This window comes from Phascolarctos cinereus, unplaced genomic scaffold (assembly GCF_003287225.1).
Source record: "Phascolarctos cinereus isolate Bilbo 61053 unplaced genomic scaffold, phaCin_HiC Scaffold_5;HRSCAF=322, whole genome shotgun sequence".
In the NCBI taxonomy this organism is placed as follows: domain Eukaryota; kingdom Metazoa; phylum Chordata; class Mammalia; order Diprotodontia; family Phascolarctidae; genus Phascolarctos; species Phascolarctos cinereus.
In genome coordinates this window covers 50,870,611-50,893,698 of record NW_027555958.1, presented here as the reverse complement: position 1 = coordinate 50,893,698, position 23,088 = coordinate 50,870,611, and the positions used below count along the sequence as shown (strand labels likewise).

Genomic DNA, 23,088 nt, shown 5'->3' with positions numbered 1-23,088 from the left:
TTTAAAGATCTATTTCATAAGTACCATGTAGGGAAGGTTCATGACTGTATAACAATTGGTGTGGAAAAAAATCAGAGGGAGTTTTATGAACTAAAAGCTGAATATGAGTGAACACTGTTAGACGGCTCCAAAACGGAAAACCTCAAGCCAAGCCCAACCCTCATGCAGGCTTCAGCTGCGTTAACAGAGGCACACTGTCCAGAACAAGGAAGGGGGTAGTCCTGTTGTTCTGGTCAGGCCACATCTGAGAACTGGGTTCAGGTCTGGGCAGAACAGTTTAGGAAGAACATGGATCAGTTTTAACTAAAAAGTTTGTTGAAACAATAATTTTAGCAAATAGTAGGATGTAAACTAAGCCCACACAAATCATCAGCATTTTTACACATCACCAACAAAATTCTATAAGAAGAGATAGTAAGTGGGGCATACAGTGGATAGAGCACCGGCCCTGAAGTCAGGAGGACCTGAGTTCAAATTTGGCCTCAGACCAAACTCTTGACATTTACTAGCTGTGTGACCCTGGGCAAGTCACTTAACCCCAATTGCCTATTAAAAAAAAAAGATAGAGAAACTCCATTTAAAATAACTGTGGACAGTACAAAATACCTGGAAGTATACCTGCCAACACAGACCCAAGAACTATATATATATATAATTATAATTATAAAACACTATTTATACAAATTTTATACAAATAAAGACAGTTTAAATAATTGGAGAAATATTAATTTGTTCATGGGTAGGCAAAACCAATATAATAAAAATGATAATTTTACCTATCTATTCATTCAATGCCTTCCCAACTAAACTATCAAAAATTATTTTGCTGATTTAGAAAAATGACAGAATTCATTTGGAAGAACAAAAATTTCAAAGAAAAAAATGAAAAAATGCAAAGGAAGTTTGGCAGTCCCGGATCTTAAACCAGGGGTGGGGAACCTGCAGCCTTGAGGCCACATGTGGCCTTCTAGGTCTTCAAATGCAGCCCTCTGACTGAACCCAAACTTCACAGAACAAATCCTTTTACTAAGGGGATGTGTATTGTGAAGTTTGGATTCAAAGAGTCACACTTGAGGACCCAGAGGCTGCAGGTGCCCCACCCTTGTAAAACTATATTATAAAACAGGAATTATGAAAACTACCTGGCACTGGCTAAGAAACTTAAAGCTAGATCAGGAGAAAAGAGCAGACATATAACACACAGTAATATAGGATTGTGTTTGGCAAATGTAAAGATTTAAGTTTAGGGGATAAGAATTGATTGTTTGGTAAAAAAAAATTAGAAAAGCTGGAAAGCAGTCGGCAGAAACTGGGCATAGATCAGACTTATGGATAGGAAAAGAATTCATGAACAAGGGATAGGGAGCATTGTGAGGTGTAAAATGGCTACTTTTAATTACATGAAATTAAAAAGTTTTATATAAATAAAACAAGCATATATAAGATTAGAAAGAAAGCAGAAAATTTTGGGGAAATTTTATAGACGATCTCTTACATAAAGATCTCACTTCTCAACTATATAAAGAACTTTGTCAAATTCATAAGAATATGAGTCATTCCTCAACTGATAACTGGTCAAAGGACAAAAAACAAAGTTTTTCGATGAAGAAATCAAAACTATATATAGTCATATGAAAAATGCTTTAAATCATTGCTGAGTAGAGAAATGCAAATTAAAACAACTTTGAAATGTCATCTTACAATTATCAGATTAGCTAAAATGATAGGTGCCCCTTAATTTGGCCTAAATAAGTTGTGGTAGGTGATTGTGATGGAAACCTACTGTTCTATAAGAAATGATGAACTGGTTGATTTTGGATAAACATGGAACTACTTGCACGAAATAATGAAAAGTGAAATGAGTGGTAACAAGAGATTGTGGTACACGGGAACAGAAATATCCTGAGAAAAATTTTGAGTGACTAACTCATGCAGAGGAGGGGAACCTGCAGCCTCGAGGCCACAAGTGCTCAGGTGCAGCCCTTGGACTGAATCCAAACTTCACAGAACAAATCCTTTTATTAAGGGGCTGTGTACTGGGAAGTTTGGATTCAAAGGGTCACACTTGAGGACTTAGAGGGCCACACGTGGCCTCAAGGCTGCATGTTCCCCACCCCTGATTATCACAAACACTCAAACTACTTAGACCCAACTACAAAGGAGCTATGAACAAAGAAGCTATCTACCTCCAGAGAAAGAACTAAGAAATATACGTATTTGTGTGTGTGTGTGTGTGTGTGTGTGTGTTGTGTGTGTGTGTGAGAGATTGTAGCCTTCTCTAGGGTGAGATGGGGAGGGAGGAAAAAAAGTGCACAGCAGAGAACAAAAGAAATTTAGAAGGAAGCACAGAATAGCAGGGTAGCTTTGAAAACAATGTGTATTATTTATTACATAGTTTTAAAAAAAAGGTAAGCAGTCTGAAATGGAAATTCACGGTTTTATATTGAGTCCTCTATGTTGTGCTGTGTACACAAAAATGTTCTTTTTAAAAAAGTTACTACTATTGTCTTTGAAATATTGTTGAGTTTGATGCTGGTCCTTTCCACTAAAGGGGATGAGACAATGCCTCGTACCCCCAAAATAACCTAGAAAGACTATGCCCAGGAAAGGAGCAAAAAGTCAGGAACCCAGTAATAACACATTCTCTGTTCTTGCATGTTCAGCCTTTTTTCCTAGTTTATTCAGGGTCCAGAAGAAACTCCTCCATCCCCGCCACTCTTTGAAATCTAGAAGCTGACAATTTAAAACTTGAATCTGGTCATTGTCCTATTCCCTATGAACTAGGGCAGGACAAGCAAAGCCTCAATCTTGATAGCAGCTTGTTTCTAAACCTTTATCTTTACCAAGTTTTTATACATACCTCATCACAACCAACCTGTAAGAGAAGTGATCACATATTTTACCACCACAGAGGTTTTTGTTTTTATTTTTAACCATTTTAACCCGTTTTGAGTAGACAAGGAAACTCATGGACAGACTAGGCTTACTCAAAATCAAAAGTTAAGCGGACAGCCAGGATTGGAATCCAAGTCTTCTGACTCCCTGTTGCAATGTTCTCTCTACCAGCAGTAAGAATTACAGGCTCAGGAAGCCCAGAACTTGTTCCTGGAGATGGAGAAGTCAGAGGCTGCAGGAAGCACAGTTATCTCTTCCACATAACAGGGGTTAGGGGAATGGCACCCCTGCAATCTGGGAAATCCACAATTTTCTTTCTCAGAAGAAATCTGAATTATTACGGCATTAAAAGATAAAATATAGTGAAATTATGCAACATTATACATATACTTTACACACTTCTGAGTTTCTAAACCTTTTCTGTGTCATCTGCTGGCCTTCGAGTTCATCTGTGCCTTCCACAAAACTCCCCCAAAATTCCCATTTAATTTCTTATGCCGACCTGCGATATGTTGAAATCTCAATGGGGAAAGTTGAGATGTGGAAGGGATAACTGGAGTAAGTGTTGAAGTTGAAACAAAAGAACTTGAAACAAAGTAAATAGAAACAGTCATACTTTCAACATAATTTACTACAGGTCTCTGAAGTGTTTATAAAACATTTTTAGTGCAACATCATACAAATAGTTTTCTTTAAAAAAATCCAACAGCTTTCCACACCATGCATGGGCAATGTCCTTCCACCCCTCCTTTTTCGCTCCAACTCAAGTTAACGCAGAGGAACCATTGTTTGGGAAGAATAATAAAACTTTTTATAGAAACACCCTGGTGAAGGAGGTCCTCATCTTGTCTGTGTCCCTTCGAAGGACCTAGCACAGTGTGACTGTTTCATAAATGTGCCATCATCAGTATTGCATTTATAACAAAGGTTACTTAATAATACATCAAAGCTGCTTTTCCTCCTTGGGACCAGGGAGGGACAAAGCCCCAGAAAACAATGTGAAATGAAGGACTGGGGCCACTGGAGGGCGCCATTTGACCATTTGTCTGAAGGACCACAGAAAGAAAACCATTCCCATGGAAATGGGCGAGTCCTGTTGCTGGTTCTACTGAAAACCCGCAAAGGCCAAGTTCACCCTTTGATGGCACCGAAGGAAAACACAGCATCATCATAAAATACTGGCTTCAGTTTCTTTTTCAACAGCAGATTTCTTATGATGAATCTGACACACTTTGTGCCATGTAGTATCTTCTCCCTTCATCTAAGCGCCAATCAGCTTGAGGTGGCTTCCTTCCGAGTTACCACAAAATCTTGGAAAGAAACAGCTCACCCATCCCACCCTATGGCACCTTTCCCTTTCAGATAGAAAAAGGGTCTTGCCCCACCCTCCTCCAGTCTATTCCGGCTCCTTCTCATAGGGAATCACCTTCCCTGAAATGAAATAGAGGTGGCAAGAAATACAAATTCCAAAAGACTGTTTTGTTTCCCAATACAATGACAACTGAGATAATGCCATATGTTCTAAGTGCTGATGGAGTAGATAATAAAAATAAGCCAAAGGAAGAGGGTTAGGCAGCCAGGGTGATTAAGGTGGCAGTGCCTAGGTGTTCTCTGAAGGTAGAGTACTGGTATGGCTGGTGCTAACCAGCCCTGGTCATGCCAGGCTGTCGGAAAAAAAACGACTACTAGGCTGATCACCGCACTGCAGGTGGGTTAGCAGAAAACAGGTGAAAAGCGTCTAATGAACACACTGCTCCCTACACGCAAATGCTGAGACCTCTGGGGCCACCCTGAGGGCTGAGGTCAAGGCTGGTGTGGCCAGAAAGTTCCTCAGCTATCTATCCTCTGGATCCTGCTCCCTGTTTCGGCTAGAGTTCCTGGAAACTTGTCAGAGTTCAGTTTCAACATATAGTGGGATCTGGGGAGGGGGGGCCCAAGAGAAAGGGTATAGTGTCAAGGTCAGGAGGCAGGAGAGATGGGGTTCCTCCAGACTGGGGGCTACTCTGGAATTCAGAATCTGGACCAGTTGGGGGCAGCCACCACCATCTGGCACTGTTGGTCAAGTTCAACAGGTGAAGGAAAAGTCTGGAAAAGCATCTTCATGAAAGAGGGCAAGGGACAGAGGAGGGAAAGTAATTGAGCTCCCCTTACCTTCACCATACCGATGACCCAGAGTAGCAAAGCATTCTGTCCTACAGCATTAAATGGTAGTAGCATCATCCCAGGTCGTGTCTAGGAGGCTCTAAAGAATTAACCTTTCTCAGCAGGAAGACTCAAGGATTGGGCCAGGGGACAAAAGTCCAAGCTACTGCTAAATGATAAATCTAAAATCATAAAAAAAAATCTAAGTGGGTAAGGAAGAAAAGCACCCACATACAATGGCCAAGGTACTCAAGTTACTAAAAACTTATACTAGCGAATACTGGGTAATTTTCCTCTTCTTCCCAATCCCAGACAACATTCTTCTGAAGAGAGGACATGGGAAGAAAGATTAATGATAGCAAAGAAGCAACGCTTATTTAGGAATGAGTGGTGGTTGTTATTCACTGATGCCAACCCTAGGAAATCCTTCCCCTCTCCTCTCAATCTCCCACTCTCAACAAATCTGATTGGTGGGAGTCCCTACTGTCTGCCATCTAACTTGCTACCACATGCACTGCCTTGTTAGAGCGTGGCTCCAGGCTCACCATATGCCTGGCCTCCTTAAAGGTCTGGCAAAGCATCATGAACTAAAGTCTCATGCACGTAAAGGTCACTGCCATCACCTAGTGACCAAACCTCATTGCTCAAACCAATGGGAATGGAGCAATTTTCCTTTTCCTCTCTAATCCACTGACTGATAAAAATGAACTGAAAGCAGCCCTCCTTCTGCCTATGTTAGTTTGGAGAAGGAGTGTTCTTGAACTCTGACCTCCTTCTTTTTTTGGCAAGCTCCTGGTAAAGCCTTTTTGGTCTGATGGACAAGTTAGCAGGACAACATCTGCTCCTGATGGGCTTCCGAAGGACTCCTTTTCTCTTGTATGCACACGGTCCTTTGAAGTAAAATTTGAGGCTTTCATCTTGACTACAAAGTGATTCAAACCACTCTGGGCTGGGCTGAAGGGAAAAAAAATACAAATTGGGCCTGTGCTACATACTATTTTCAAATATATTTATGCAAGTAAATTTTGATTCAGGGGTAGCTTTTTAAAAATGTGCAAAAGGAAAAAAAGTCTCAAAAAAGGCCCCTCATCAGTCCATAGTTCTTGCTCTTTTTGCAACCATTTGGGGGTGAGGAAGATTCCATCCATTCAAAAAGTGAACCAAAGTGATTTTAAGATCTGGACCAAAACCCCCCACAAACAAACCCCTATAATGACCATCAAAGAATACTATAAGTTCAGCAGTCAAAGTGGCTCCAGGAAATACTATTTTCCAAAAAGAAATCTCTAACAGTAGGGGTATGACATCAGAACCAGAGTAACTAGCCAGGCAACAGAAATAAAGAGCAGAGGGGTTCTGCTGGGGGCCAGCAACAAGTGTCTATCTCTCTCTGTCACTGGCTCGGGGATTTTATAAAACTTTCCGAGTCTGAAAACCCTCTGGGTGGGGGACTCCAGAGCCTAGCGGCTGCTGTCCTACAGTACAGAGGAAGGGAAGCAACAAAGATCCATGTGTTCCTTGATATGCCACGTCCACCCCAGTCTTCCCGTTAGTCTATGGTTCCTGGGTGGATGCTGAGAACAGGAGGCTCCAGGCAGGTCGGGGAATAGTTAAGATGGGGTTCTTTGATCCACAGCAAGGGCACTCCGTTCTTGCCTTCAGAGTTCTTGCTAGAGTTCCTACCCTTGAAGCGGACCAGTAAGATGGTGATGATCAAGATGCCGACAATGGGGAAGGGATAGAAGAACACGAAGTAGAAGAGGGCATCGTTGGAACATATGATGGACTGGAGGGTGGAACCTGAAAGGCAGTGGTGAGAGAAGAATCAGTAAGAGGCATGGAAATCTGATCCTCATCAGTTACCAAAGACAGAACTCAAACAAATGGAAGCCATTTGGCAGAGCTCCCGCACCTCCCTCTGTGCATTATTTTTTTCTGCATCCACCAACGGCCAGGGAGGTTGTGAATGACTTACCTGTTACTCAGTGACAAGCCCTCTTCCAAATCCAGTGGCAGTTACCCACAGAACAAGCCCACCCTCCCCCCATGGAATGCTGAGCAAGGATATGGAAGTTATTGATTATGCTCTAATAATATTTATTATGCTAAAGCAATTGATTCCAACTCCATCTACACTTCCTGCACAGTCATATTTCTCATATTCCTTTGCACTTAGCTCTAGCAGTGGGATAGAAGAGTCATCCTGTGGGAGTTAGATGTTCATTCATCCTCTGAACGCCTGAGAGCAGGCTCGTAGGAGATAACGTTTGCATCATAACCACTGCCAGTTACATTACCATTATCATTTACCATTGGCTAAAGTGTCCACAGGATGTCTGTTGCCACACATGACCTGAAGAAAGCAGACCGAGGCAATGGAAGGCTCGTAGGATGAGCTCAGAAGGTCTGGGTCTATAAGCCTCAGTGGGGAAGGCCTATGCCATTCACCCCCAGCTCTGGAAGACCCTTCCCAGAGACAAGTCATTTCCTTCATCATACAGCTTTCTTCTAGCTCCTTTCCTTAAGGTAACTTACACAAGACTGTCCCAGGAGATATTTCCAGAGCATTGCCAATATTTTTTCCATCTGGGAGTTCATAGATTATCTTAATACGCAGTGTTGTGCGTATTGCTATGTACGTTTCATATTTGTGGACCCATCCCATAGCTGGGTTTAGGAAGTTGTGGAGCCTGGCTGACTGAGGCTGCCATTTAGAACTAAAATTTAGGACTAGCCTTATTTCTAATTTTCCCCCAATAAGTACTCTCTATGTTCTCAGCAAACCAGACTGTGGGAGTACTCATTTCCATAGGATCCTATTTTTGTATCACTGAGTAAAAACCTCTAGCCTTTTAAATTACTCATGAAACTCATTTCTAGCACACCATAATCTGAACTCAAAAAACTGACTGGTGTGGAAGTCAAGGGCTCAGAGTTCTGAATGCTGGCTCTGCCATAACTAGTTTTGAGAGTTGGGCAAGTCATAACTTCTCTGAGTTTCAGTTTTTTCATAAAGAAAATAAGAGGGGAGCCTAAGCTGAGTGATCTCAGAAGTCCTTTCTAATTGTTCTATTAATTTATAAAACCTCCACCCTGAGGCCTCACTCTCCTGATGTTGAGATCCTTTCTCTTGACTTCTCCACATCCGTTCCTCCCTCCTCCTCCTCCCTCTGCCCTTCCCCGCTTTGCTTACCAACTCCATTCTATAACCTGCTTCTTCCATCCCTTCCCAGTCTTCTTACACCTTACTCCCCTTCATCTACTCCAGGTTTCTGATCCTCACACCCAACACTCCCAATTCTGGACATTTTCACTGGCTGCCTCCCTGCCTGGAATCCTCTCCCTTTTCATCTCTCCTGGCTTCAAGTTTCAGCTTACACCCCACCTTCTACAAGAAGCCTTTCATTGTCCTCCACAGTAACGCTAATGTCTACCCTCTGGTATTATTTCCAATTTATCTTGAATATAAATTGTATGTGGATAGCTGTTTTCATGGTACCCCTGCCCCTCCAATCAGACTGTGAGTACCCTGAAGGGAGGGACCGTTATTTTTGCCTTTCTTTGTATCCTCAACGCTTAAAACGGTGCCTGACACATTGCAGGCACTTAATAAACGATTGCTGACTTGTCTTCTCTCATTAGAATGTAAGCTTCTTGAGGGTAAGTAACGTTTTGCTTGCTTGTTCTTACATGGGGCATTGAGTAGCGCAGTTCCTGGAAAACAGTTAAGTGCTCTATCTATGAAAATGAACAACGACCAATATGAAAAACTGACGTGTTCCCAAACATTTCCCTTTTAATTTGGGTTGTTTGGCAGGTAGACTATTCACCAGGTGACTATTTAGTCTGTAGATTACCCAGGGCTCTGTGCTTTCTCTCTGAATGCCTATTTTCTACTTCACTGCTCATTATAACCTTCAACAGGGAGGATCAGGAAAGCAAAAGGAGATGGGATTTGAGTCAGTCAGTTCTGCGATAACTTGTGAGCAGAGCCTTGTTGGGCAAGGCAGCGGTAGATGCTGGTTCAGGCAAGATGCTTGAACTGCAGGCAAATCCCAAATTTGCTATACAAATCCCATTACCAAGTATACTGTAATTCCAACATTACTTCTGTGTCCCAACAGATGGCCCATTAAAAACCAGTGTTCCTTCTGTTGGCCTTGTTGCAACACATAAATGCATACAAGTACCCTCCCAGGTCTCTCTTCCTGTAGCAGTCACTTACCAAGATAAAGGGTAGCTAACTGATGGGGTGAGGGTACAGGAAATTGTGAAAAGTTATTTTACAGTAATTATCCTTTAATTCTGTGAGCCCCTCTTCCTAAATCCCAACCACCTACACAAAACCCACCTAAGCTCTCAAAATGCATCCCTCTATTCAACCCACTCTCCCAGAAATAAACACTGTGCAAAAAGACCCAGAATTAACAGGTGTGAGGGTGGTATATGTATAACCTCCGCCTCCTGGCTTCCTAACCTCAGACCACTTGCTAAGTCATTTGTTTCATTTCTACCCCTTGGGGCTTGGGAATGTGATTTATAACAGTATTCTAAGCTCCACTGTGACACAACAGTTTGAGAACAGCAAGGCATTTGGGAAGATTCCATTCAGCCCAAGGAGCTGACTCTATAAAATGGCCAACAGGATCCCAACCTCTATTAATGAGCATCCCCTGAGAATGAATGAGCCCCATTCCTTCCGCAGACCTTCAAACAGCACTTTGACTTTTTAATGCACTTTTATTCTGGGGCAGGCAGAAATGTTCAAACTTCGGGGTCTCAGGATCCCTCTACAATCTTGAAAATTATTGGAGACCACCCTTGTCCCCTACAGAGCTTTGATTTATGTGGGCTATATCTACTGACATGCACTATATTAGAAATTTCAGGGCAGCTAGGCAGTTCAGTGGCCAGTGTGTACTGGGTCTGGAGTCAGGAAAACTCATCTTCCTGAGTTCAAATCTGACCTATTAGCCATGTAACCCTGGGCAAGTCACTTAACCCTGTTTGCCTCAGTTTCCTAATCTGGAAAATGAACTGGAGAAGGAAATGGCAAATCAATCTAGTATCTTTGCCAAAAAAAATCCCTCAAATAGGGTCACAAAGAGTCAGACATGACTAAAAATGGTTAAACAACAACACGTTAGAAATTTTAAAATCTTAAAATTATTACAGAGTGTTTACCTCTATCTCAGCTTTCCTTCTAGATTGTAAACTCTCTGAGGACGGGGACACAACTTTATCATTCAACCGTGTGTCCTCTCCCAGCACCTAGTGCTCAACAGATTCCCAGGACCAATTCGCTGACTTACAAACAGTGAGTGGATTTTTCCATTTTCCTACTAAATACAGTTTGAAAGCTCACACGTGGTTTCTCTGGCAACACTAAGAGCTCACCTGTGTCGAGGACCTGGATGCCGATTGGGCCAGATTCCTCCTCGGTCAGTCGGTACCACTCTTTCTGAGGGTTGGACAACCATTCTTCCACTCGGCAGGAGTAGTTGCCTGTATCACTGGGATCTGCTTGCAAGACCGTCAGCCGGTAGAGCACGGGCGAGAGCCTCTGGAAGCGGAGTCTGCCCTCCCAGTGATTGCCTTCAGGGCCAAAGACGGCGTCTGGGCCCACACTTAGCATGGCCTTCCGCTCCATCTCCTCATCCTCCAGTGTGCTGCCTTTCTTTCCTCCTGCTTTAGTCCTGAGAGCGTACCAGGCAACTGCAAAGCGGGATTCCTGACTTGAACGGGATAAGATGTTGCAATCCAGTTGGAAAGGAGACTTCTCTGGCACCGTGACATTGGGCACAACGGTGTCCACTTGCAGTGTGGCGTCTGGGGGGGGGAGGGTTATTTGGAAAGAAAGAGTACAAAAAGATGACTCATTAATAGCTTTGTTTGAACAGAGTGAACAATGGGAAATGAGCTACTCCTCCCCAAGTATCCGTGACCAAAGGGCAGGCTGCTGAGCATTAGAACAACATAGCCCATCCCCGCCCCGTTCTGTCTAGACTGTCATCTGAACATCATCCTAATCCAAGAGTGGCAGACCTACAACGGATGCTGAGAGGTGCTCTAGTCAGGTGACTTACCATCACACACAGCTTGTCTCATCCTCGGCCTATTTAAAAATAATACTAATTAGGCTCCTTTGGGCATAGGATGGGCAGACAAGATGGGCTGCAATCTGTAACATGGAAGCAGATTTCCCAATTGAGAAGACCACAGATTCAATGGAGAAGTGGGTGGTTATAAATAAGACCAAGAATTCACTTCCAAGGCCCTGTGAAAGACTTATTTCGTAGTTCTGTTCTCTACCACATACTTGTGCAAAGTGTCCCAGAACTGAAATTCCTAGTAATAAATTAATTGAAATTAATAATAATAATAATAAGTTTTTAAAAGATATTTTGGATTAGCACCAAATGGTAGTATTTCCCCAATTATCATCTTAAGTTTTAAACAAATTGACTATTGTAGATCTTGGATGGACACAAAGCTAGGGTTCTCAGGGTTTGCATGAACCTATGCCCAAACCCTCCAAATCCCTTAGCACACCTGGAACTTCAGTGTACTATCCACATATGGATGGTAGGGAGAACAGGGCAATATCACCTGTCAGAAGAAGAAGGGTTCTGTTGAGGAGAGAAAACAATGCGACAGGGAATTATTAAAACTATTCACAGAGAATATGAAACCCTGTTTTTGAGAGCCTGAAGTCTCCCAAGCAGCATATGTATATTTCCCAGGATTATTTTTTGTTGCTGAGGCAATCAGGGTTAAGTGACTTGCCCAAGATCACACAGCTGCTAAATGTCTGAGGCTGGATTTGAACTCACATCTTCCTGACTCCAGGGCCCATACTCTACCCATGTGCCACCAAGCTGCCCATCTCAGTATTATCTCATAGAGCTGTGCTAGGTCCTAGGAGAACATACAGCAAGTCTCCTGGAGGGCCTAATAATATGCTGCCTCAGAATTCTTAGATGATGGACTTCCTGTCATGCCAAAAGTCACTCCCCTCCTTGAAAACTTTCGGTGGCTCCCTATTGCCTGCAGGATAAAATATAACCTCTTTAGCCTGGCTTTCAAGGCCCCTGACAACCCAGCTCCAGCTGCACAGGACTGAGGAGGAAACATACTTCCATTCTCTTGGTAAAGAGATAGTGCATTCCAATATGGACTGATGCACACATTCCCAGACATAGTCAAAGCGTCAGTTGGTTTGGACTAACTGTACCACAAGGGTATAGTTATGCAGCAGGGGGGAGGGGCGAGGAGGAGAAGCAACAATGGGAAAGGAGGGCCACGCTGGACCCCAGCAGCTCCCTGAACTCAACAGACACCACCTCCTGCCTCTGGGCATTTGCCCAGGCTGTACCCCATTCCCAGAACGTACTCCTCTCCTCATTTTCACTTTCTAGAATCCTTCTCTTCTTTCATCTCCTCCACAGGATTCTTCCCTATCATCCTCCCACCCCTGCAAATGATGGTTCTCTGCTTCTATTTCCCTAGATCAATCTGCTTGGTCTCTTCTTTGCCCCATTAGCCTCTCATTATGTTTATTTATGACTATGCCTCATTCCCCACTACCTGAGTGGGGGCCCTAGGTTACGCTAATCTCTATACCTCCAGCTACACCTGGGCATTAATAAAGGTCTGCTGACGTTAGGTGAAATTCAATGTGGAAAGGAGAAAGAAGGCCCTCCCCTCCACCAAAGAGCTCATAGGACATTTAAGCTCTCCTTGGCCGACTGTTTTCTGCTGACTTCCTTCTCTCTCCTGCCAGAGTGCCTATCTACTCCCAGTGCCCTCCTTCCCGCCCGCCTAGGGATCAGCAAGCCACCTTCCCTTTTCTTTGTCTTAGCTTCAACCCTACAGAGGAGAAAATGCTACAGAAAAATGGCGGCCCCTCCCCCATTCCAGCCCATCTCTTTTAGCACCATCGCCTCACAGAAGTATGCAGTCATTACATTCCTCTTTGGTTGTAGCCAAGTGTCTGGTGTGGTTTTTCAGTTCTTCCTCCTAATGACTGCAGGAAATCAATCCATGATATTTATAATGTAGGCTCTCTGAAGGTAGGAACCATGCTAGGGGATATATATATATATATATATATATATATATATATATATATATATATATATATATATACACACACATATATATATATATATACACACACACATATATATATACACATATATATATACACACATATATGTATATATACATATATATGTAGATACATATCTACCTACATCTATTGACATAGTATATATATATATATGTATATATATATATATATATCTACCTACATCTATTGACATGTATATATATATGTATATATATATCTACCTACATCTATTGACATAGATACACACATACACACAAATATGTATGTACATATAAACACCATAGTTCTCATATGTATAACATAAATAATATATACTGAGAAAGTAAACATATACACTATGTACATGTCTGTGTACATACACACACACACATGATTTTATATATGCACACATACATATACATACACACATGTGTGTATGCACACTTAGTAAGGAGGAGAGGAATGCCAGGAGCTGGGATTTCATCAGTGTGATGAACTCTCTGTGAGGAATCTCTCTCCACTAACACAAATTAGCACCTGCTCTGTAAGCTATAGCCTTAGAACCTTACCTTCTGCCCTGAGAAATCAAGGGATTTACTCGGGACCAGGTTGCCCAGTCTGGTATGTGTCAGAGGCAGAAAATGAATCCAGATCTTCCTGCCTTTGAGATGAGCTCTCTATCCCATTCTCTAGCCCATGGGGCCTCACAACACTACTATTATTGATAACGATAACTGATAATTAGGGGTAGCTAGGTGGTACGGTGGATTGAGTGCTGAGCCTGGAGTTAGGAAGACCTGAGTTCAAGTGCGGCTTCAGACACTTACTAGCTCTGTGACTCTGGGCAAGTCACTTAATCTCTGTTTGCTTCAGTTTCCTCATCTGTAAAATGGAAATAATAATAGCAGAGTTGTTGTGACCAAATTAGATAGTAATTGTAAATACATAGCACAGTGCCTAGGCACCTAGCAAGAGCTATATTAGCTACAACAATGAGGAATTAAATGTTCTAGGCATATGCATGGATAAACATACATATATGTACACATAATACATGCATGTATTTAAATGAAGATATATCTATTCCCCCCTCCATGGAGGTGAGGGAGGGGAGACATAAATAAAGCTCTGTGTTCAAGCCCAGACTCTCACCTAGTCGGGCTGTATGATCTAACTTCTCAGTGCCTCAGACAACTTTCTAAGAATAAATTATAGACATGTTGTTGACTACTAGAAGATCAGAGGAAACTCTATGGGAGGAAGTGTCTCCAGTAGGAGCTCCCTGTATCATTGAAATCTTAGGTCTGAACCAAAAATATTCAAATCAAAACAAACAAACAAACAAAAAAACCCAAATCAAAAAGCCAAACAGTTAAAAAAAACCCTGATCTTCAAAATGACTTTGAGCTTGTACCTAGGAAACAAATGTACAAGCAGCTCAGCCAGGCCCACCTAGCTGAGGTTAACTGCTGGTCCATAAGACTCAATCACAGGGGATTGTGTCCAAGCTGCAGAGTCAGGATTTCATTTTTCAGGACTCAGAATACCGTAATAGGAAGCATGTTGGCTAAAGAGTCTGGAAATGCAAGATCTAGTCCCATCTTCACCACTAACCACTTGTGTGTGGCTTTGGAAACTTATTTAACCTCACTGGACCTCAAATTTTCTTACCTATAAAATGTGGGTATTAAACTATATGCCCATGAAGTCCTTTCTACTTTTAAATCTGCAACCTAATGACCTTTAGCTTTCCAGGTCAAGACTGGAAGGTGGCTTCCAAGAGAGAGAAACGAAAACAAAAACAGCTGGCACACCACGGCCCTTATCCCTACCATGGCAAATGACAGTGACCCAAGGCAATCTGGTATGCCCTTCCAGGTTAGGCACTAAAATTACATTTTAAAAGAGATTTCTAAATGCTGTAATGTTTGCAAAGAGCTTCACAGATATTATCTCACTTTTGCCTCATAACAACCTTGTAAGAAAGATATGATGATGATGATGATGATGATGATGACGATTGCCATTTTGCAGCTGATGAAAGGTTAATCAGGGGTGGGGAACCTGCAGCCTCAAGGCCACTTGTGGCCCTCTAGGTCCTCAAGTGTGGCCCTTTGACTAAATCTAAACTTTACAAAAGAAAACTCCTTAATAAAAGGATCGGTTCTGTAAAACTTGGAGTCAGTAAAAAGGCTGCAACCAAGGACCTAAAAGCCCACATGTGGCTCTCAAGGCTGCAGCTTCCCTCCCCCTGGATTAACTGATTGGCCAATAGTCACACAGCTATCAACTACCAGAAATGAAATCTGGACTCAGGACTTCTGGACTCCAAATTCAGCACCCTGACCACTAGGCCATGCTGCTTCCCTCTGGTTAGTTGGTCACTGGCCTTCATTCTGGAAGAGGACCAAAATGACATCCCTGTGTTGGACACTGTGTGTCCAACTATGGCTGCTCAGACCAATCTGAGCTTAGAGGGCTGTATCCCAGGTCGGGCACAAATAGTCCACATGAACATCTGCAGTGGGGAAGGCTCTAAATTTGCACATCTGTCTTCCACTACACCAGGAAATAAGAGAATACATCCCCAACACTAAGAGACACTGGGATATGTTAAAAAAAAAAAGATGTTTTTATAAAGCACTGAGGCTTATTTTCTTGTATATTATAACAATCTACATAAAGCACTTTTGTAATAGTAAAGTGCTACCTATATTTTCTCATTATGGCTGCTAGATAGCAGAGCGGACAGAATGCTGGGCTTGGAGTTAGGAAGAATTCAAATTTGGTCTCAGACACTTATTAGCTGTGACTCTGGGCAAGTCACTTAACTTCTGTCTGCCTGTTTCCTCATCTTTAAAATGAGGGTGTTAATTAACAGTACGTACTTCCCAGTAGGTTGTTATGAGGAGGAAATGAGAAAATATTTGTAATACATTTTCCATATGTGTCCTAAGTGTTAGCTATTATATTTATTATTATTAATTTGACCTTCAAAACAGTCCTATAGGACACACAGTATAATTACTTTTCTTCACATGTTACTGATGAGGAAACAGAAACTGAGAAAGGTCTAGTAATTTGCTCAAGGTCACATACTAGAATAAATGTCAGAATAAGGAACGCAACCCTGATCTCCTGACTCCAAGAAGGCCAAGGTTCTTTCCATCATAGTGGGAACAGATGAATAAAAAGTACATCTCTGTTTGAAACTAAAAATAGTACCATAGAGGCAAAAACCAGCCAAGTTTAAAAATCATATATGCTAATATGTGGGGACAGTCTGCTATCAACTCATTCATGCTAAGCATTCTCAGGCAGACTGCTAAATGGTAACTGTCTCCCATTTTGACAGTTGATGTTGCTATGGAAACATGGATCACGCATTTCCTGATTTTTAAGGTTATTCCTTTAAATTGGTAACAAGCCATATGTGTAGCCACTCTATGCTTCTAAATAACCTCCAGAAAGGAAAAAAAAAATGGGACAGCCATTACCATGAGAAAAATTAAAAGGAAGGCAGGGAGGAAGTTTTGGGCTATTTACATCTTTTCGTTTATGTGTATACTAATCATTTCTCCAGTTTTTAACAGGGCAGCAAGGTGACACAGTGGATAAAGTACTGGCCCTGAAGTCAGGAGGACCTGATCCTAGGTAAGTCATTTAACCCTGATCGTCTCAAAAAACAAACAAACAGAAAAAAAACCCTGGCAATCCACAAAAAAGCTTAAGGAAAACAAAATTTGGCTATTTTAAGTTTTAAGTCCTCTGAAAACTTATTCTTTTAAGAAATGGCAGAAAGAGCTCTGCCATTAACTGCAAGAATTCATTCCATCTAAGGAAAAAAAAGCATCCTTAAAACAACCCCGGGAGGTAGATGCTGTTATTATTCCCATTTTACGGATGGGGAAACTGAGGCTGAGAGAGTTTAAATGACTAACCTAAGGTTCACACAGCTAATAAGTATCTGAGATGGGTTTGAAACCAGATAGATTTTTTTTCCCTCTAAAGGGAACATTTTTTGAGGTGAAATTTTGTAATAGAAAGGCTTATGCAATTAACTGCAAAATATCTAAGCTCCTACTAGCTTTTATTAATAGGCAATTGTGTTTTCTGTATATAAAATGGCATCTAATGGGGAAAATGTTGAAGAGAAAGGTTTGGAAGTGAGTTGTCCTTCACCTGGTCTCAATACTGTGACAATCGTCTGTCCGGATGACTCTTCTGCCCGCTTATACCACACATCATTGGGGCTCTGCAGCCACTCCTCCACAAGGCAGTTGTATGTCCCGCTGTCCTGAACAGCGGTATTCTGGATAATGAGGCGGTAAACTCCCAGAGAAGGGCTTTCCAAATGCAGCCTCCCCTTCCAATGGTTCTTAGCAACCTGCTCCCCATAGTGGAAGGTGGCCTCTCGACTCAGGCGGGCGACCGTTTCTCTCTCTGGGTGGTTGGGCTTCCACACATGCCATTCCACAGCAAGCCGGGATGTCCCACTGGTGCGATTTAGGACCACACACTCCAGTTCTACCTTCTGTGTTTCCAGAACTGTGATGTTACCTTGGGCCTGGCTCAGCTTCAGGCGGATATCTGCCAACAACAGGGTAAGAGGAAAATCAGACCAGAGGATGATAGAAGAGCACATGACTTTACAGAACAGAGCAGGCAAACCCATCTAATGCTGCAGGACCCAAATCAAAGCGACAGTGGGAGGGGGTGTTGGGGTGGAAATCAGCAGATCAACCCTTGAATAAAGAGATAGAGATTCTTAGAATGGGTTATCTGGATCACTCTGCGTCTTGGAAAAAATTTAGCAAACATTTAATAATTACCTCTGTGTGTAATGTGCTGAAGATACAAAGAAAAGTAGGGTAGGGATATCCTTGGTGGGAATCCTACCTTACATATCCTTGGGGGGAAGGTAGGAAGCATGTAGAGAAGACGGGTAAATACAAAATATATCTGATGTTCAATCATTTTTCAGTTGTGTCCAACTCTCTGTGACCCCACTTGGGGTTTTCTTGGTTTGCTGTTTCCTTCTTTAGCTCATTTTTTTAAATAATTAATTAATTTTTAGTTTTCAATATTCACTTCCATATGATTGAGTTTAAATTTTCTCCTCCTCCTCCCTCCCCAAGATGGCATGCAATCTGATATAGGCTCTACTTATACATTCATATTAAATATATTTTCACATTATTAGTCAAGATGTAAAGAAGGATTACAACTAATGTTCTCCAGCTCCTTTTTACAGATAAGGAAACTGAGGCCAACAGCTAGGTAAGTGTCTGAGGCTTTTTTTGAAATCAGGAAGATAAGTCTTCCTGGCTCCAGGCCTGGCAATCTGTACCACTTAGCTGCTGCACAAGATATATACAAGATAATATAAAGTAATTTCAAGAGAGAAAAAGAATTAACAATTAGAGGGAGGGGAAAATCAAGAAAGGCTTCCTGAAGAAGGTGGCATCTGAACTACCTGCATTCTGAAGGAAGCTTGGATTTCCAAGATATAGGTGAGAAGACAGTGCATATTCCAGACACCAAGATCCACCCATGCAAAGATGGAGAGGTGGGAGATGAAATGACATATACAAGAAATAGCTTGGGATATGAAATAAGACTGAAAAGGGAGGCAAGGAGGGGATACATTGAGGAGACTTCACATGCTATATTGATGGTTTTGCATTTTATCCTACAAGTAACAGCTAACTATTAAAAAATTTAAAGAGATAAAGGGAGGCTGTGACTAATTCTCCTCTCATTAAAACATTCCTTGTATGATTTGTTTGATAATCCATGCCAAGGGCCTCCCAACCTTTAAAGCACTACATAAATGTCAATTAGCATTATAAAAGTGGTAGAGATTTGGGAAGGGAGGCTAGAGGAGCTTCTGTCACCAGAGTGATTTTTCAAAATGGTAGAGGGGAAGCTAATAAATCCCATAAGTTAATATAAATCCTATAAGTTAATAAGCTAATAACTCATGTCCAGTTATAGAATGTTTGTTTGACTTAATAATAATAATAATAATAATGATGATGATGATGATGATGATAATATTCAGGGCTAGCACTGATAAAGAGTACTTAAGGTATGCAAAAAGCTTTTTTAAAAATCTCATTTGATTCTTAAAACATCCCTGGAAGGTAGGTGCTATTATTATTCCCATTTTATAGATGGGTAAACAGGATGAGAAGTTTGGGTGACCAGCTAAAAAAATGTCTGAGGTGGGACTTCCAAACAGTGTCCATTCTTGCCCACGGCACCATCTAGCTCAGGGGTGGGGAACCTTCGGCCTCAAGGCCACATGTGGCCCTCTAGGTCCTCAAGTGCGGCCTCTGACTGAATCCAAACTTCACAGAACAAACCCCCTTAATAAAAGGGTTTGTTCTGTAAAACTCGGACTCAAAGTCCGCACTCGAGGACCTAGAAGGACACAGGTTCCCCACTCCTGACCTAGGTGAATCTCCTCTATCAAAATCACCATTCCCTGTCAGTTTTCACAGGGTAAAGGGGTAAAAATTAAATAATTCATACCCTACACTAATATACATATATGATACATATACATATATGGCTGGAAAAGGCTTCATCAATTATCTTTCCCAGGATCATCTGTCTTTTTAAATTAAGTTTAAACCAAAGGACATCATCTCTAATAGTTGAGATTTTGGCTATGGTGGCAGGTCACTGGGGCCAGAATCTGGGCCTTTCCCTGGTAAAGCTACTAGGCCAGCCGTGCTCCTTAAAGCTTTTCAGTTTTAGAAAAAAGCATCCCTTTCCAGTTCCACAAATCAAGCTCCCCCCCTAGAAGTTAAATGAGAATTCTCTATCTCTGAGTTCCCAGTTCAAGCACAGGGCACTTCCAGGGGAATAATTACCAGTCTAGTTGTTGGCTAAATCCTCAGCAGCCTTGAACACGATGCTTTAATACACAGTAACAGAAATGAGAAGGTGTGGACAAGCAGGGGGTAGGTTCTCAGGTCACAAAACTTAATGAGGTATGGGCCTACCTTAGCCTTCAAAATCCTGTTAGCTAAGCTTAAAAACCAAAATCCATCTACCATAAATGGTATTTCTATCCTCCCCCCACCCCTCACCCCCCACCCCGCAAAAAAACTTTTAATGAGGCTCATTTCTTTCAAGCAGAGATTTTTTTTAAAGGAATTTTTATGATACCTCTTTTCCTCTAAGTGCTAGCCTCAATTAGGGCCTCAAGTCAATAAGCATTTATTAAGTCCTTAATGCTCAGTTCCAGGCACTGTGCTAAGACAGGCAAAAACTTGGTCCAGTCCCTCAAGGGGCTCACACTCTAATGAACAACGTACAATCTCTAGTTTCAGTGCCAACAGTGTCTGATAAGGCAAAGCACATTTTAAAGGCTTCTGAGTACTAAGACCCGAACAGGGAAGCCCAAATCCTAGGTAAAGATAGATACGCGGGATAATGTGGGCAACCAATACAGTGGTCACTGGCAATCTCCAAAGTTCAAAGGCCCTAGGAGAAACCTTCAAAAAACTGAGGTCAGAACACAGGCCACCAGAATCCTCAATTGGATAGATATGAGGTCACAGCTTTACACAGCAATAAGGCTGCTGGCTCTGTGGGCATAAAGAAGAGTTTTTCGGAATGACGCAGTTTTCTAAATGCGTCTTAGACTCTCAACACATCCAGTACACACGTGTGTACACACACCCACACCCATACCCGCACACATCCTCCAACAGGCTTTACTAGGCTTGTCCCTTGTTGTCCCTACATCCTGATCTCTTTATGTGTAGGGGACAGCTAAGTGGATACAGCGCTGAACTTAAGAGTCATGCAAACCTGAGTTCAAATCCAGCCCTAGAAACATCCTAGCTGGCTGAATTTGAGCAAGTCACTTAACCTCTGTTTGCCACTGCAGCAAACCACTTGAGCACCTTTGCCAAGAAAACTCTGTCCACTGGACAGAGGTCCAGTGGAGTCACAAAGAATCAGTCACCACTGATACAACTCAACAGTCATAACAACAACAACAACATTAGATTGCAAGTTCCTTGAGGGCAGGGACTATCTTTTGCCTCTTTTTGTATCCCCAGCACAGAGCAGGCACTTAATAAATGCTTACTGAATGATGCGTCTAAAATTAAGCCTCACAAATTTCCCTTTTTCCTTACAGCACGTCAGGTAAATAGACCCATGCAATGACTGGTTCCCTTAATTCTTTTGCAAAGCCCCTTAAAATTCCAACAATGGACCTCTTAGATGATGAAGTGGCAGGGCAGGACAGTGGATAGGGCATTGGACCTGGAACCAGGACGACCGGGATTCAACTCGAAGCTTTCCTTCGTCACCCAGTATTTGTGTGACCTTGAACAAGTTATTCAATAACCTCTCTAATTTTTTAATTAAAAAAAATTTTTTTTTGGCTAGGCAACGGGGTTAAGCGACTTGCCCAGGGTCACACAGCTAGTAAGTGTTATGTGTCTGAGGCCGCACTTGAACTCGGGTCCTCCTGAATCCAGGGCTGGTGCTCTATCCACTACGCCATCTAGCTGCCCCCTCTCTAAATCTCACCCCTTTAGCTGTAAAATGAGGCCTCTGAAAGGGGTGTACTTGATGGCTTCTAAGGGCCTTTTCAGCTCGAAAGCTCTGATCTCAGGATCCCTTTGCACTCTGGAGGTTTCCATATTTGATGATGGGCAGGTGACCTAGCTCACATTACCTGGCCGCTTCACTGTGACCTCAGTCCGTCCTGAAACTTCTTCTGCCAGCTTATACCAGGCGTAGTTGGGACTCAAAAGCCACTCTTCCACATGGCAGTAGTAGCTGCCACTATCGCTGACCTGCGCCCTCTGGACAGTCAGGCTGAAGAGGCCGCCAGACATGTGTCTCTCAAACTGGAGCCTCCCCCGAAGGCCCTCCTCCTCGGCGTAGGTACCGTACTCAAACGCAGAGTTGTGGGTGGTTTTCAAGATGAGCTTTCCGTCAGCATCGGAGGGCTTGTGGACGTACCAGAGGACTGCAAAGTGCGAGTTCAAGCTCGTCTGAGACTTCACCGAACAATTCAGCTGGATCGGCCTGTTCTCCACCAAGGTGATCGTCCTTTTAGACTTACTCACTTGTAGTTTTGTCACTGTAAGGAAAGAGAAAACAGGTCACCAAGGACAGCCAAAGCATCCGACCTCACTTCCCCCTGCACTGAAAAGACACAGCTGTCCTCAAAGTGAACTTTCGGGTTTTGAGAGGGTCTCGATGTATTAGTCCCACGCACTAAGGTTTGTCAAAACTAGTAGCCCTTATAGGAAATGTCGAGCAGGCACAATTCAGAAAAACCTGGAAAAACTTACATGAACTAATGCTAAGTGAGCAGAACCAGAACACTGTACACAGTAACAGTAACACTGTGATAATTAACCACAACTGACCTAGATCTTCTCAGTAATACAATGATCCAAGACAATTCCAAAGGGCTCATGATGGAAAACGAAAACACATCCCAAGAAAGAACTATGGAGTCTGAATGCAGAGCAGAGCATACTATTTTCATTTTTTTCCCCTGGTGTGTGTTTTTTTTCCTTTTGATCTGTTTCTTTTTTCACAACATGACTGATGTGGAAATCTATTTTACATTATTGCCCATATATAACCTATATCAGATTGCTTGCCATCTTGGGGAGGGGGGAGAAAAGGGAGAGAGGGAGGAAAATTTAAAACTCAAAAAAACTTTTAAATGAATGTTAAAAATTGTCTCTACATGTAGTTGGGAAAAAAAGCTATTAAAAAAACCAAACTAGTAGCCTTGACTGAAAACAAGGTATATAGGAACTGGTGATGTGGATTTTATGCTAAAGTACTCCCCAAAATGTAGGGTGCATTCTAAATTCAAAATAACCCAAACATGAACAGTGGTATAATCTCTGCCACTAAGAGACAGACCGTAACCTAAGAGACAGACT

The 23,088-nt window shown here is 42.2% G+C and overlaps 1 protein-coding gene across 3 annotated transcripts in view; it reads right to left on the bottom strand.

Moving 5' to 3' along the window:
• Positions 1-3,508: 3,508 nt before the first annotated feature.
• IGSF3 (immunoglobulin superfamily member 3) overlaps positions 3,509-23,088 on the bottom strand; it is a 130,716-nt gene continuing 111,136 nt past the window's right edge. For all 3 annotated transcript variants that reach the window (XM_021002665.2, XM_021002680.2, XM_021002689.2), the window contains 4 exons: positions 21,855-22,265; positions 17,330-17,737; positions 10,435-10,866; positions 3,509-6,837 (listed from right to left, as the gene is read on the bottom strand). In XM_021002665.2, coding sequence (XP_020858324.1) covers positions 6,587-6,837; positions 10,435-10,866; positions 17,330-17,737; positions 21,855-22,265 — 1,502 coding nt within the window. In that variant the 3' untranslated portion in view covers positions 3,509-6,586. The remainder of the gene's footprint in view (positions 6,838-10,434; positions 10,867-17,329; positions 17,738-21,854; positions 22,266-23,088) is intronic.